This window comes from Poecilia mexicana, unplaced genomic scaffold, assembly GCF_051168715.1.
Source record: "Poecilia mexicana isolate PSO_F unplaced genomic scaffold, ASM5116871v1 scaffold_12, whole genome shotgun sequence".
NCBI lineage: Eukaryota > Metazoa > Chordata > Actinopteri > Cyprinodontiformes > Poeciliidae > Poecilia > Poecilia mexicana.
Window position 1 is genome coordinate 14,951,145 of NW_028263381.1, and position 14,031 is coordinate 14,965,175.

General features: G+C 38.2%; 1 protein-coding gene and 1 long non-coding RNA gene across 2 annotated transcripts; both read left to right on the forward strand.

Annotated features, from left to right (window-relative positions):
• The first annotated feature begins 193 nt into the window (after positions 1–193).
• On the forward strand, positions 194–10,942 carry LOC106932234 (sodium/glucose cotransporter 1-like). The gene is made up of 14 exons (XM_088011348.1): positions 194–1,123; positions 3,290–3,361; positions 4,876–4,980; positions 5,131–5,190; positions 5,279–5,383; positions 5,471–5,576; positions 5,984–6,064; positions 6,186–6,394; positions 7,938–8,073; positions 8,168–8,275; positions 8,364–8,514; positions 8,601–8,769; positions 10,643–10,882; positions 10,925–10,942. Exons 1-14 carry the CDS (start codon positions 986–988, stop codon positions 10,940–10,942), a joined length of 1,698 nt encoding a protein of 565 aa, XP_087867474.1. The 5' UTR covers positions 194–985.
• Positions 10,943–13,656: 2,714 nt separating this feature from the next.
• On the forward strand, positions 13,657–13,953 carry LOC148156004 (uncharacterized). The gene is made up of 2 exons (XR_015764881.1): positions 13,657–13,763; positions 13,874–13,953. It is a non-coding gene; the product is annotated as an uncharacterized LOC148156004 (long non-coding RNA).
• The last annotated feature ends 78 nt before the right edge of the window (positions 13,954–14,031 follow it).

Here is a 14,031-nt window from a genome sequence, read left to right on the forward strand (position 1 = left end):
CATGTGGGCCACCACCATATAGGGCCGAAGTAGCCCATGTGGGCTGTGGCCCTACATGGGCAAACCCATGTGGGACCCATATGGCCTGCCCTCCTTTTCCCCACATGGGGCCCACCTAAGCATGCTGGCAGGGTTGTTTTCCTTTTAAGCTTTTTTTTAAAAAAAAACAAACAAACAAACAAAAAAAAACAACAACCTTTGTTTACAATCATGTCTTTAATTTCATAAAGCATGATTTTATAAACAAAGCAGCATCTAATTTAGTGGACACTTTAGGAGATGTTCTGTATCCATTAGTTGATAACAAGTCAGTAATTAAGCATATTAAAATGTTGGAAAAACAAAAAAGAAGTGGTTTCAAGAAATTGTCAGGAGAAATACGTTGTTCAGCTTTTACTCTTTAAGGTCATTTGAAAATTAATTATAATTGCATACATAGACCTGGCGTTATTCGAGCATATCTAAGTTCAACAGTTGACAGTTGAAAAAGGAAGCTGACTAAGGTTTGGTAGAAGAAAAAAAACTGAGTTGAAATGCTTCAGATTTGGGCATAACTTCTTTAAAAAAAACCCAGAGGTTTCTGACTTGGTGAGATAATCTTAATAAAATTAACAAAATTAATGTGGTATTTGGATTCATTTAAAAAGCAAAAGGGTTCGACTTCTATTTCATCTGGCATTTATTTAAATTATTGATATCCTACTCAAACTGGTACGTGAAACGTAAATAAAGGTTGAATTAAAAAAAAAAAAAAGCTAAAAACAGCGATAGGCTGCTGTGATCAGCGATACGAACGTTAAATAACCTACTAAGCCTCCCAAGAGGAACAGGAGGGACCGCCTGAAGGCATTCAATGAGGCTGATAATAACGGCCTAATAACATTAATGAGGCTGATAATCACTAATAACGGTCATTGTATGGCCGTTATTAGGCCAAAGCGGCTTCAGTCACAATGGACTATCCAACACTCCCACTCTGAGCAAAATGGCCTGGGATTATTTTGGATTCTCCCCCACCTTTAAAACCCAAAGGATTCAATCTCCCACCACCCGGGTCAACAATGCAGCTGACATCTCTGTTATCACCATCTACTTTCTGATTGTCTTGGCTGTGGGAGTTATTGTAAGTGTTGCAAACTGTCAACTTGTTGAAAGCCTGTTTGCACGATTTATTTACAATTATGTCGTTGTAAATTGCTTAAGCAAATTGCTAGAAAAATGTAATGCTTTTTTGTTGCTGCTTTAGGTAAAACAAACAGATTATTATTTTATTTTATTTATTTATTTTTTGCACAATAATGAATTATAAAGTAGTGTCATGGCATTCCAGGTGTTCTGAACTGACGGAGCAAAGAGGAAAGACCGTTATGGTGTGTGAGCTGAATATTACAGTGTTTGCAGTGATTCTTCTGTTCATCATTAGAGAAAATTCATCAGAGATCCTCTGACTGTCGCTGCTGGAGAAATATTCGACAACATCATCCTTTAGGAGTAAAAAGAAAAAAAAGATCGACCATCAAGCTCAGTAAACCGGGTTCATAGAGCCGTTAGCGGTTGAGACTCGTTAGCCGCTAACGGTCTCACCTCACTCTGCGAGGAAAGAGACAACTGAACAATCAAGATAAGTTGTTTCTGAGTTGAATATTTGGACATGACAATAACAGAGCGCAGTGATGGATGTTTATTCAGCAATTGTTGCTATAATTACCTGCGACGGGCAGCGGGGGGAAACGTATATTGTATCAAAGTGAGGACGCGGTTACCTAGAGAAAGCAAGAATAATGAAACATAGTAATTCATTGCAGGAGATACAGCCGGGCGAGACGGAGAAAAGTAAAAAACCAATAGTTGAGACCGAAAAAGAGAGAAAAACAGGCGGAGTGAAAGAAAAACCCAGGTGGGCAGCCAGTAAGATGGCTTTTTAAAACGTCTCTATTTAAACTGGTCTCCAACCTAGTATGAACAACTTCCGAGAAGCCAAAATATACAGACTTTACGCAAACCTTACGCAACAGAGAAGACAAAAACTTTATAAAATAACAACAACAAAAAACCACTTCCAGGATACTCTCACTCTGCTGAGTAAACTAGCTTGCAAAGAAAAGATGAGCGACAAAGGAAAAGAAAAGAAGAAAATAAGCGGAAGACCAGGACACCAGTCACACCTCAGAATAAGATGCATGAGAACAACTACAGCGATGGGAACATTGATGCCGATCCTATGATATTCCCGGATTCTCCCATCAACACTCCAGCTGCCAAGAAATCCTGCGGCGATGAGCCATCTTAAAACATGGCTCATCAGATACACGCCAGATACACAGCGGTGAACGATAGAGCGGACGAGGTAAAGGCTGACATCAAGGATATTAAAATATCTATTGAGTTTATGCATGCCGAAATTGAAGACCTAAAAATTGAGAACTGTGCATTGAAGAATATAAAACTGCAAAATTGGGGGCGCAAATAGAAGATCTGCAGGAGCGGCTTGCAGATGCAGAGCGCTACAAACGGAGATGGTGACTACGGCTCTACGGACTGCCTGAACATGAGAATGAAGAACTTTAACAATTCGACTTTTTCTTTAGATTAAATTTATATAGTGAATCTTATTATAATCATAGCAAAAATATTATGTCCACAGGTTGAATTGGAGTGAAAAAAATCCCTTTTAATAATTTTCAAGAAACTGACTTAAAAATTTACATTGCCTCTGTTGAAAAACTTAACTTTAATAATAAGAAACTGGTAAAAACTTTAACTCTTCTCCAGAAATTTAACTTCATCTCATAAGCAGATTCCTCTTTTCTTTTTTTTTATTTATTTTTGCTTTTATTGTTCTTTTTGCTGTAATATGCCCTTCTTCATATATAAATATATATATATATATATATATATATTTTTTTTTTTTTTTTATTTTTTTTTTTTTTTTTATTTTATTTTTTTTTGACACTTTTTGTTATGAAAACCTAACTGAAAAAGTACACATTGTTTTATTTTACCAACGTATATATATATAAATATATATAAAGATGTTAGTCTTTCTAGACTTTAACATTAACATGCTCAATGTCTGTAATTATTCTTTATTTGTTTTTATTATATTTTAATATTTGTCATTGAGTTAATGTCTGTATGTATGTTCATGTTATTTGTTTGAAATAAAATTATTTTAAAAAAAAAATTCCTGGTGTGCTATGTTACTCAGTGTATAGAACATTAACTTAGAGCTAAACGAGATAATAAGCTTGTTTTGCAAAAGTTTATGTATTTCCTTGTCCTGTTGCAGGCCATGGTCCGCACCAATCGATCCACTGTGGGTGGCTTTTTCCTTGCAGGAAGGAGTATGGTGTGGTGGCCGGTGGGTATCTGATAACAAATGAGAAACATTATTTGTTCTTTTGCTATTTTTTGTAACAGACTGGAGAACTATTACAGATGTGATGGAAAAGAGGTACGATTAAAAAAAAGTTCACTCTCCTGAACAGGGGGGACATGTTGGTCGCATACAAGTTAGATTGGACTGAATGGGTAAGAAGCAGCAAAAACCCAATTTGTTGTTTTCGTTCAAAATGGGATAGAACCTGTTGAAATGAAGCTGAATCTGTGGCTGCACAGGCCCCAGCGTGGTAAATACTAATTGAGGTCTTTAATAGAAGAATTAATCAGAAGAAATAATCAATTTCTTCCATTTTCTTTACACCCATGTCCCTTGGTGGGGTTGGGAGGGGTGCTGGTGCCTATCTCCAGCTAACGTTCCGGGCGAGAGGTAGGGTACACCCTGGACAGGCCGCCAGTCTGTCGCAGGGCAGAAGAAATGAAAAAAAAGAAAAAATATATAAAAAACAAAATACAACTACAGAAGCCTGGCTTGTTAGGTCGGGTTTGCAGGACAATGCTGAACACTGAAAAGCCAGGATTGCAAAGTAGTAACAAGAGTGGAACCATGAGACTTTTGTAAAAATGGACAGGTGAGACCAAATCTTTCCTCACTGGAATGCTTGGAAAAGAAATCAGAAAAAACAATACATTCCTGCAAACACGGCCAAATTAAACAAGGTTGTAAATGAGGTGGTTCTGTCGATCTTATCTACTCCCGAGTTAACTTTTAACGTCATAAGAAAGACAATGATTTCCCATTTACAATACATAATGAGGTAAAGCTTTTTATTGTCACAGTTTAGAGTTGAATGTCTTACAAAATAATCAAAAAGTTAATTGTATTCAGTAATCCAATTAAACAACTTACCGCATACTATATACGTTAGTGCATAGGGTTCATTATGATGATTTCAGCATAGATAAACGAACTACCCATGCCACCCACAAAATAAGAAAGGAAAAACACCAATAAGAAATTGTGTGGCCAAGTTAAGGCCTACACAACTTGGCCACACCGTATAGAACAGGCCATAACGCTTATGGAGGATTGCTGACTTGACAGTTGTCTAGCACAATATCAGTGAGGAAAGTCACAAAAAGTCAATGCTAAAGAAGCTGAGTATTCACAGAGGGCTGTATCTTAACAGGTTAATAGAAAATTGACTGGAAGGAAAAAGTGAGATAGAAAAAGGTTTTCCTGCAACTATAAAATCCACAACAACAGGACTGACAAGCAGATCCCGTTCAATAGTTTTGGGGAAATTCATAAGATGAGGGGTGTAGTCAGAATTAGAGTCTCAAGAATCTCCACACAAACAGTCTCATGCAGGGCATGAGCTACAACTTTTGCATTCCTTACATTAAACCTGTCCTGAATGAGATATCATATCATGTTGTGTTGGCCTTAAAGACAGAAAATGTTCCAAGTGTGTTCATTAGATTGTTTTGGGACCCCTTTGTAAATTAAACAAACATTTTTATTTTTTTTTACAGATCGGAGCATCACTCTTTGCCAGCAACATTGGCAGCGGCCACTTTGTAGGGATCGCTGGTACTGCTGCAGCTTCTGGAATTGCCATTGGTGGATTTGAGTGGAACGTGAGTATTTGTGATATGTTCTCCAAATAATAAAGACAAGATCTCATAATGCAAAATAATTGGTTTGGAGAAACTGAAAAGTAAAAATCCTGTTTATGTTTAATATTTTCTTGATTGTTTCAATGTTTTTCCATGTTTTGTTTGTTCCAGGCTCTTTTTATTGTCATCATTCTAGGATGGCTCTTTGTGCCGATCTACATCAAAGCTGGGGTAAACAGCATGTGCATTTTCTGTTAAAAAGTGCACCTGTTATAGTCATTGAGCCTTGATAAAACAAAATATTATCAAATTTGTCTAGGTGGTCACCATGCCTGAGTACCTGAAGAAGAGGTTCGGAGGACAGCGGATTCGTATCTATCTCTCTGTGCTCTCCCTCTTCCTCTACGTCTTCACAAAGATCTCTGTATGTTTTTTTTTCTTTCTAACCTTTGAACCTTTCAACAATTCATTTAACAAATTAAAGTAAAAGATCCTTTCTGTCTCCTCCCAGGCCGACATGTTCTCTGGTGCCATTTTCATCCAGCAGGCTCTTGGACTGAATATCTACGTTGCTGTTATCGCTCTACTGGCAATTACTGCACTGTACACCGTCACAGGTGCATCCTCAGGAAGAAATTCACTTCCTTTTTGGAGATCAACATTTTCCTCATAAACCTAGTTTACAAAAAGTCTTATCTATGTAAATGACACTCTGAGCGAGGGTAAAGTCTCAAGGCTGAATGTACTGGGTAGATCACAAACACATGTAAAGAGAAAACTCCTCCTTTCCTGGCTTGTATATCTGTGGTGTGTTTGTGGTTAATTGCCGATTGATTACGATAAGCCTCTAATAGTTGCTGCTCTGCAATAATCTGCACACACCTTCACATAACTTCTACAAGACAAGCGGGAAAAGAACACTGACATAAAAACAAGATTATCCTATACTCTCTAGTGCACATATTACTGTCTACACTTCTGAATAAAAAATGTTACAGACTGCTAACGCCATGTTTTATTTCAGGTGGACTGGCTGCGGTGATATATACAGACACCTTACAGACCATCATCATGATTATTGGATCCTTCATTCTCATGGGTTTTGGTAATAAGCAATAATCATTATTTATAATTTTGTCTTGCACCATTGATTTGTTTCATTGTCACATCATTAAGAAATGGAAGAGTGAGCCTTAGTGTAACAATTTCTCCCTGTCATCTCTCAGCTTTCAATAAAGTGGGGGGTTATGCAAATTTGGAGAAACTCTACATGGCTGCAATTCCCACAAACACCACTAACATCAGGGCAGAGTGCTATGAACCTCGGAAAGACTCGTTCCACCTTTTCAGAGATCCAATAACAGGAGACCTGCCCTGGCCCGGCATGGTGTTTGGACTCACCATCCAGGCCACCTGGTACTGGTGCACTGATCAGGTCAGTAAAAATACAATCAATCAGTACCTTTGACTGTCTGGATGCTTTAATTCCACTGACTCAGTATGGCGGACTTCTGTACCAGAGCGTCAATCGCTAAACACAATAATCAAAGAGCGGCACAACAGTAAACTCACATACTCACTACTGACGTCACTGTACATCTCCTCCAACATAACTTTCATAAAATGAACTCAAACAACATATATTTAGAAAATATGTTCCCGCCCTTTTACAGCTGACCAACAGAGCCCACACGAGCGCAAACCATTGGAATCATTACTTTAGCCTCCTGCTAACTCCGGCTTCACATTCAGCTCAGCAGTTCAGTTCTGCTGAAGCACCTTTTTCTGCCAGATGGTATTTATCAAAGGCTACTAGCTTTATAATCTATATATACTACTTATGACTCAGCTTGCCTGTGAACAGAAAGCACAGCAGTTACAGTAGCTGCTCCTAATATCTGCTGTAAGCTGTTTTCTCAGCAATGGCGGAGTTCTTCAGCCTGCCTGAGCATTAACCTGTTACATACGGCGCTGAGCGCCCTCTGATGGCGAAATTCATACATTGCTAGATATAATAAATTCTAACGCTAGTTTCTGGCTGTAAGTAATCTTTAGCATAAAAAATAAAATGGGGGGCTACTATTTTCATACCTTGTTCTCTTTCATAGTGCCACACATTCACGGTCATTTATCTCCCTGTTTTGGACAGAATCCCTGAGGCCGTCTAAGGTTGCCAGCTGATAGTGAAGAGCCATGTCATATTACAGCTCTTTGGAGTAAAAGGGTGATCTATGAGCTGAATTCCTGAGATTTTTTAACCTATAGATGCCTAAACACAAATTATTCAGTTCACGAATAAATAATGGCATCCTATTTTTACTTGAACACAGACAGCAAATGTAAAACAGACCAAATTTGACCCATTTTCAAATGAGAGAAAGTACGTGTGTGTGTCTCTGTTGGTTAGCTTTCATTGAAATAATTTTAGTCATAGTGAATGATGTTTATGTTCTCTTGCTATGTAATGTGCATGACAAGCTATGCTAAATGTGTCTAATGTATAGGTAAACGGACATACTGTATAATCTAACGACTGTCAATAGCCACATCTGCCATATTGCTTTTTATGAAGAAAAGATAAGAAATGCCCAGTGCATGTAATAGTCGTTATCCTAATATTACTATGAGTCATACTTTTACTTAGCTTTTGTTTTCTAACATTGCCATTTATTAATTTATGGCTCAGTTCAAATGATTAATCTCAAAAGCTCCATTTGCCTTAAATTGAAATCAGCAATATGTTTGTGCTTCATCTGCTCACTCAAAGTTGCATACACAGAAATAGTTATTCATTTACAGGCACATTCACCACAACCAATTACAATTTATTGAAATTACTTTAGAGTTTTTCTGAGTAAGGAACTTTAAATGACGTAAAGCAGCAACAGGTCTGCTAAAAAAATACAAATATTTTTCTTGACACAATAGAAGAATTAAGTATTTAACACTGCCTTTAAATGCTCCGTCTTTTTGTGCAGGTGATTGTCCAGCGTTGCCTCTCAGCCAAGAATCTCTCTCATGTGAAAGCAGGTTGCATTTTGTGTGGATACCTGAAGGTGCTGCCCATGTTTCTCATGGTTTTTCCTGGGATGATAAGCAGGATCTTGTATCCTGGTGCGTGTTTTTCTGTTTCCAAGTTCTGTTGTCTTGAGGGAAAAATCTGGTGTAAAACAACAATAAAGTGTAAACAATTTCTTAAAACATTCAGATGTGGTGGCATGTGTGATCCCGGAAGAATGTATGAAACACTGTGGAGCGAGTGTTGGATGCTCCAACATTGCCTATCCCAAAATTGTTGTGGATCTTATGCCAAATGGTGAGTGGATCAACAATATTGTCTTAAAATTTCAATCAACACTTTTGTTTCTTTATGTTTTCCTTCGCCTTTGTCTGTCTCTCTTCAGGTCTGAGGGGTTTGATGCTGTCAGTGATGTTGGCCTCTCTAATGAGCTCCCTTACTTCAATATTTAACAGTGCTAGTACTCTCTTCACCATGGACATCTATACTAAGGTCCGTCGTCACGCCAAAGAGAGGGAACTGATGATTGCTGGCAGGTAAAACTGTTCTGGCTTGATTTTAATATAAATACTGTTTGCATGCTTGACTCTAACCATGACTCTTTGTTTATTCTTCCTTCCAGGGTGTTTATTGTGGTCCTTATTGGAATAAGCATAGCCTGGATCCCTGTGGTGCAGTCAGCCCAGAGTGGTCAGCTCTTTGACTACATCCAGTCAATCACCAGCTATCTCACTCCACCTGTGGCCGCTGTCTTCATGCTTGGCATGTTCTGTAAACGAGTTAATGAAACTGTGAGTTTCCTTTTAGTGTACAGTTGCTCTTATATTTGCAACATAAATGTGTCTTTAGTAGCATACATAGCAAATACAGGGACCATCAGAGGCTGTCTGGTTTGGGGGCAGACAGACCTGAACTGAGGATATTACCACGGGATAGATAAAGTTTAGTCATCTGCACAAAGAAGGCAGCCTCTTAAGACTTGGAGAAGAACTGAGGTTGTTAAAAGTTTCTTCTTGGAAAGGCTCTGCACATCATGGACCTGCAAAGGTTGAAATGCCTGTTTAATGTTGAATATATGAGAAGGATTATAGCTGTGGTGTAACAGACCTGGGTAGTGGTTCTCGTCTTTAAGGGAGAAAACCAATGAATCACTCTTTTTAGCCTTTTCATATAGAACAAAAAATATGGTAGTTTTCTTTCCAAAGTGACCATGAGGTTACAAACTATAGGTCCGATGGGCTTGTTATCTACTCAGTTTTAAGGTTGTGCATCCAGAAATGACTGTTATCTGATCAAACAAAACCCATATATACTTTGTGGATTCTGTAATTCAGTGTTTTGCAACCACTGTGCCGCGGCACACTAGTGTACCGTGAGTGATCATTAGGTGTGCTGTGGAAATTATCCAATCTCACCTACCGTATTTTCCGGACTATAAACTGCTACTTCTTTCCTACACTTTGAACATGCGGCTTTTCTGTGGATTTTTCTTCGACCACCAGGGGGCTCTTTAGCAGGAAGTGAATCATTGGAAGTCAAAATTAGAAATCAAAGAAGAACTCGCTAATTTTCATTTAGAACAAGTAGCAGGCACGACGGAGATATGTTTTCAAACTCATACGATGCAGCTTCTAAGTTGAGGAGTATAGATCTGGCAGTACAGGAGGGAAATAAAGCCGCTGCACGTAAACTCGGCGTGAACAAAACCCGATTTGGAGACGGAGAACTGCGTCCTTAACATATCCAGCAGTTATTAGGACGCAGGCCTCTGCTGGGTCCTTTTGGGAAACCGAGAGCGGCAGAGACACCAGCGGCCTGTAATTTTCCGGAGCGGCAGGGAGGTTTGAAGGTACATAAAGGGGGGTTTATAGTATGGTGCGCTCATAGTCCGGAAATTACGGTAATTGGTCTTAAAAGATTTTTCGAAAATGAATTAATTATCTGCAAATAATGCCATATTTGAGTGTCTTTACTGTAGTAGTGACTAGCTGCGTAATCATGTAATTTTATTATCACTAGATGGCAGTAAGTACAGAACATTTTACATTAAAACAAGAGAATTAGTGATGCATGAATGTTACTACTTTCATGCATCACACACCACAGTGTTGTGGCACTGTTCAGGTGTATTTCTGAAGTGGAGATGTTAAGTGCAATTTGAAATAAGAAACGTAAAATATGGTAAAAATAAATGTTTGTGTTTATTTGATTCCTATTCAAGACACTTTGATAAGAATGACTATATATGTAATATAGGTGGCTACAGAGTATCTTTGTTTACATTTTTGGTTGGTGGTGTGCCTCGTGATTTTTTTCAATTAAAACAATGTACCTTGGCTCAAAAAAAGGTTGAAAAACACCGTTGTAATTTATAAAAACACATCTCTGTTTTGTTATAAGGAAAAGGTATTTTTAGTTTCTGTCACATCAACCAAAAATGATGTAACGTTATTTGGGAGTGTTATGTTGATGGAGGATTTTTGTCATCTTTTGACAAAGATGTCTTACCTATGTTAACTTCTGTGTCAAGCCAAATTTATTGCTGCAGCCATTCCAGATACCAGAGTTGTATTGATTTAAGCTATATGTCAGTAGGTGGATTATTGTTTTAATAGAGTGTTTTCTTTCTTTATTCCTTTCTTTCCTACTTTCTTCGTTTTACAGGGTGCCTTTTTCGGACTCATAATTGGTTTGTTAGTAGGATTATCCAGGATGATTACAGAGTTTATCTACGGAACAGGGAGCTGTGTCAGCCCAAGTAACTGTCCTACCATCATCTGTGGAGTGCACTACCTCTACTTTTCGATTATCCTGTTCACTGTCTCTTGCATCTTCATACTTGGAATCTCCCTAATGACCAAGCCCATCGATGACAAGCATGTACGTGACAGTTTTGTGATAAGAGTAGTTTAATATGTAACTTTCCAAATCCGTAATTGTTCACAGGAAGACTATCCATCATGAACTTCCTGTACAAACCCTTAAATGTTTTCTGCTCATGATTAAATTATATCCAAATTCTTATTAAAGTTGCAGGTACTTTGGGACGTTAAAGACTGAGTAAAATAAAATCTTAGTATGCAGTTTCTGAGTGAAGTTTAAGATGGTGAAGAAGTTAGCAGCTAAGTGTCATGCTGGGTTTTAGTTTTTGAGCCTACATGCAGAAACTCTCACAGAGAGGCAGAATAAGAGTTTAAATGTTTATTGACAAAGATCATAAACAGCCAAAACATCCGCAGACGGGAAGCTGCTGTTTTGAATGCCGGTGTTAACGGGAAACGCGGATTGACGTAACACCTGCACGGCTGCACACAAAAGGAGAGTGGTGGTGAGTTTAATGACAGTAGGAAAACAGGCTACCAGTCCGGATTCAGAGCTTACTTGTAGTAATGGGTTCAGGTCGGGGAAGGGTTCCGGTACCAGGTTGCGGTTAGGAGCGGAGGCTGACTCGGAGAGGGATTGGTGTCAGAGGGCGGACAGACTCGTGAGAGAGCGGAGCCCAAAGAGCTTCGGGGCTGGCTTCAGCTGGAGATGCGCTGAGGGCTCTTGAACAGAGGGATGTAGGCGGATTTGGGCGTCCGGTGAGTATTGCTCCTAGTGTCACAAATGGAATCCCCTCTGGGCTCGAAACGGAAAGTCTCCGGGGAGACTCGAAGGTGTCCACAATAGGTAACAGTGATTCTTGAGAATAGGAACAAAACAGGTCCTATGGATAAAGCACCAAATTTGAATAAAATATACACAAAATATATTTTTTTCAAATATCTGACTAAACTAACCTGGGTCATGTGAGCACAACAATGTATATTTTTCTTGTGTTTGCTGAATATTTTTTTATTTTAAACATTGTAGTCGGTGGATGATGCCTGTAAAATCCCTTGTCCAGGAGCAGAACTCAACACATTATAATAGTTTAAAACAATTACAGAAATACTAAAATTATATATTATGACAATTAAGTGTAAGTAGTCACTTACACTTAAAAGTATCGATGAATTGAATTAAAAATAATTTTTAGATATTTCCCAACTCCGTTGAAATTTGTCCCTAGTTTTTGTCAACACCGTCAGACATGAAAAGAATGTAAAAAAATAAAAATCAGGCATTATTGGGGGCACCAGAACTTCTGAGGAGCCCATGACCTCTTCCTTTCTCTTCCTTTTTGCTAAAAGGGCTAGTTAGCTTTGGTTAGCTTATGTTATTCTTTAGTTTTTTCTTTTGATCCATAACTGACAATTTACAAAACTTTGATGAAATTTTGTGAAATAAAAGCTTAATTTTAGTATACTGTAAAGATTTCATGGACCTGATGAGCTACAATATGGCCTTCTTCAGAATAACATCATATAAATTGAGGTAGTTTGGCATTTCGTCAACTCCATCAGTTTTTGTGATTCTTTCAGTGAAATTGTTGTCAAATCTCACTTAATTGTGCAATTAATTCATTTTAATGTATTTTACATATATTGCATTACTTCACATGTATCAAGTTTTTCATTTTACTCACTAGTTTGTCACCACCTTCAGTTCTGTGTCAACTCCGTCATGCACTGTCAACGCCGTCAGATGGACTTTTTGTTTTTGTTTTTTTTGTTTGTTTGTTTCTTGAGAAGCATTTGTCTGTAAAATGAGTAAAAACATCACTAATGGGGTATTTTAAAAATCATTTTATATTTATTTTTGTCAGATGGTGATGACAAAGTTCTGGGTCAGTTCTGTTCTTTGAAGACTCTTTGTAATTTATAGCGTCTGCATGAGCTTCAAGCTTGACTTTATTACTTTATTAAAATGCACTTGCTGCAGAAGAATTTATGTTTATATCAATTTCAGCAATCTCCAGTTGCTGAAATGTACTTCACTTACTTTGTTGACTTTGTTCACTTAAGGCTGCAGTATGTAACTTTTATGAAAGTATGTTTTATATATATTTGCTAAAACTGTCATCATGTTCCGACAGTATAGTATGAGAGAGGCAATCTGTGAAAAGCTCAAGCTCCTTTTGTAATCTGCAGAAATTCACCTCTTCCAGTCAGAAACAACCAATGAGAGCTAAGAGGAGGATCTAAGCTCTGTCAATCATCCTCATGTACATGGTGCTCAATGTGCAACAGCTTCATGTTCTATGAAAACCATTTATCTGCCGTCATTGATGGCTATGCTACCTAGCCTGGGCAGTCATGCAGCTTCTGTTGTGGAGAAGCAGCTGTAGTGCATCAGAGAGAAAGGGTTGAGTGTGTGAGGGGTGCATACACGAGGTGATTGACAGCACTAAGACCCTCCTCTCTGCTCTGAGAGGTTCCTTCTGATGGAGTAGAGTATTTGTTCAGATGACAGTAGGTCCTTAGGGAGAAGAAAGAGGAACTCGATTTTTTTTTCACGTATTATCTGTTTTGTACCATACTGTCACAACATAGTGATAGTTTTAACAAATATGTAAAAAAAAACATCCATCTATCCATTCATTATCCAATATGTTTATCCTTGTGGGGTTACGGGGGTGCTGGAGCCTAACTCTAGCGGTCAACAGGCAAGAGTAAAAATCATACTGTTTTATAAAAGTTACATCCTGCTGCTTTAAACCTATGAAACATCCATGATTTCTGCTGCAATAGTTGGACATTTTTCTGAGCTCTGAACAGTTTTCTCACATAATGTGTTATGTTATTTTCCCAGCTGTACCGATTGTGCTGGAGTCTGAGGAACCGTACAGAGGAAAGAGTGGACATTGATCTGGACGATTGGACTGAGCATCATGCGGAGGACGACAGTAAAATGGATGTAGAAGGTATACAGAACACATAGTTTACACTTCTTAAGATTGAAGCTGCTTTAAAGATAACTGTAGATTTTACATGACTTTATTTTGATACAAAAATATCTTTGCCTTTATTCCAGAACCTGAGAAAAAGCCAAATTTCTTCAAGAAAGCGCTAATGGGCTTCTGTGGACTGGAGCAGAACAAAAAAACACCAAAACTTACTCCAGAGGAGGAAGCAGAACTGAAGAAGCAGCTAACAGATACAACAGAGAAGCCTCTCTGGAGGAACATTGTC

Coding starts and splice junctions, on each gene's coding strand:
- LOC106932234 (XM_088011348.1), top strand. CDS start 986: ATGGCCTGGGATTATTTTGGATTCTCCCCCACCTTTAAAACCCAAAGG. Junction 5,191..5,278: donor CGATCTACATCAAAGCTGGG/GTAAACAGCATG, acceptor AAATTTGTCTAG/GTGGTCACCATGCCTGAGTA. Junction 8,515..8,600: donor GAACTGATGATTGCTGGCAG/GTAAAACTGTTC, acceptor TCTTCCTTCCAG/GGTGTTTATTGTGGTCCTTA.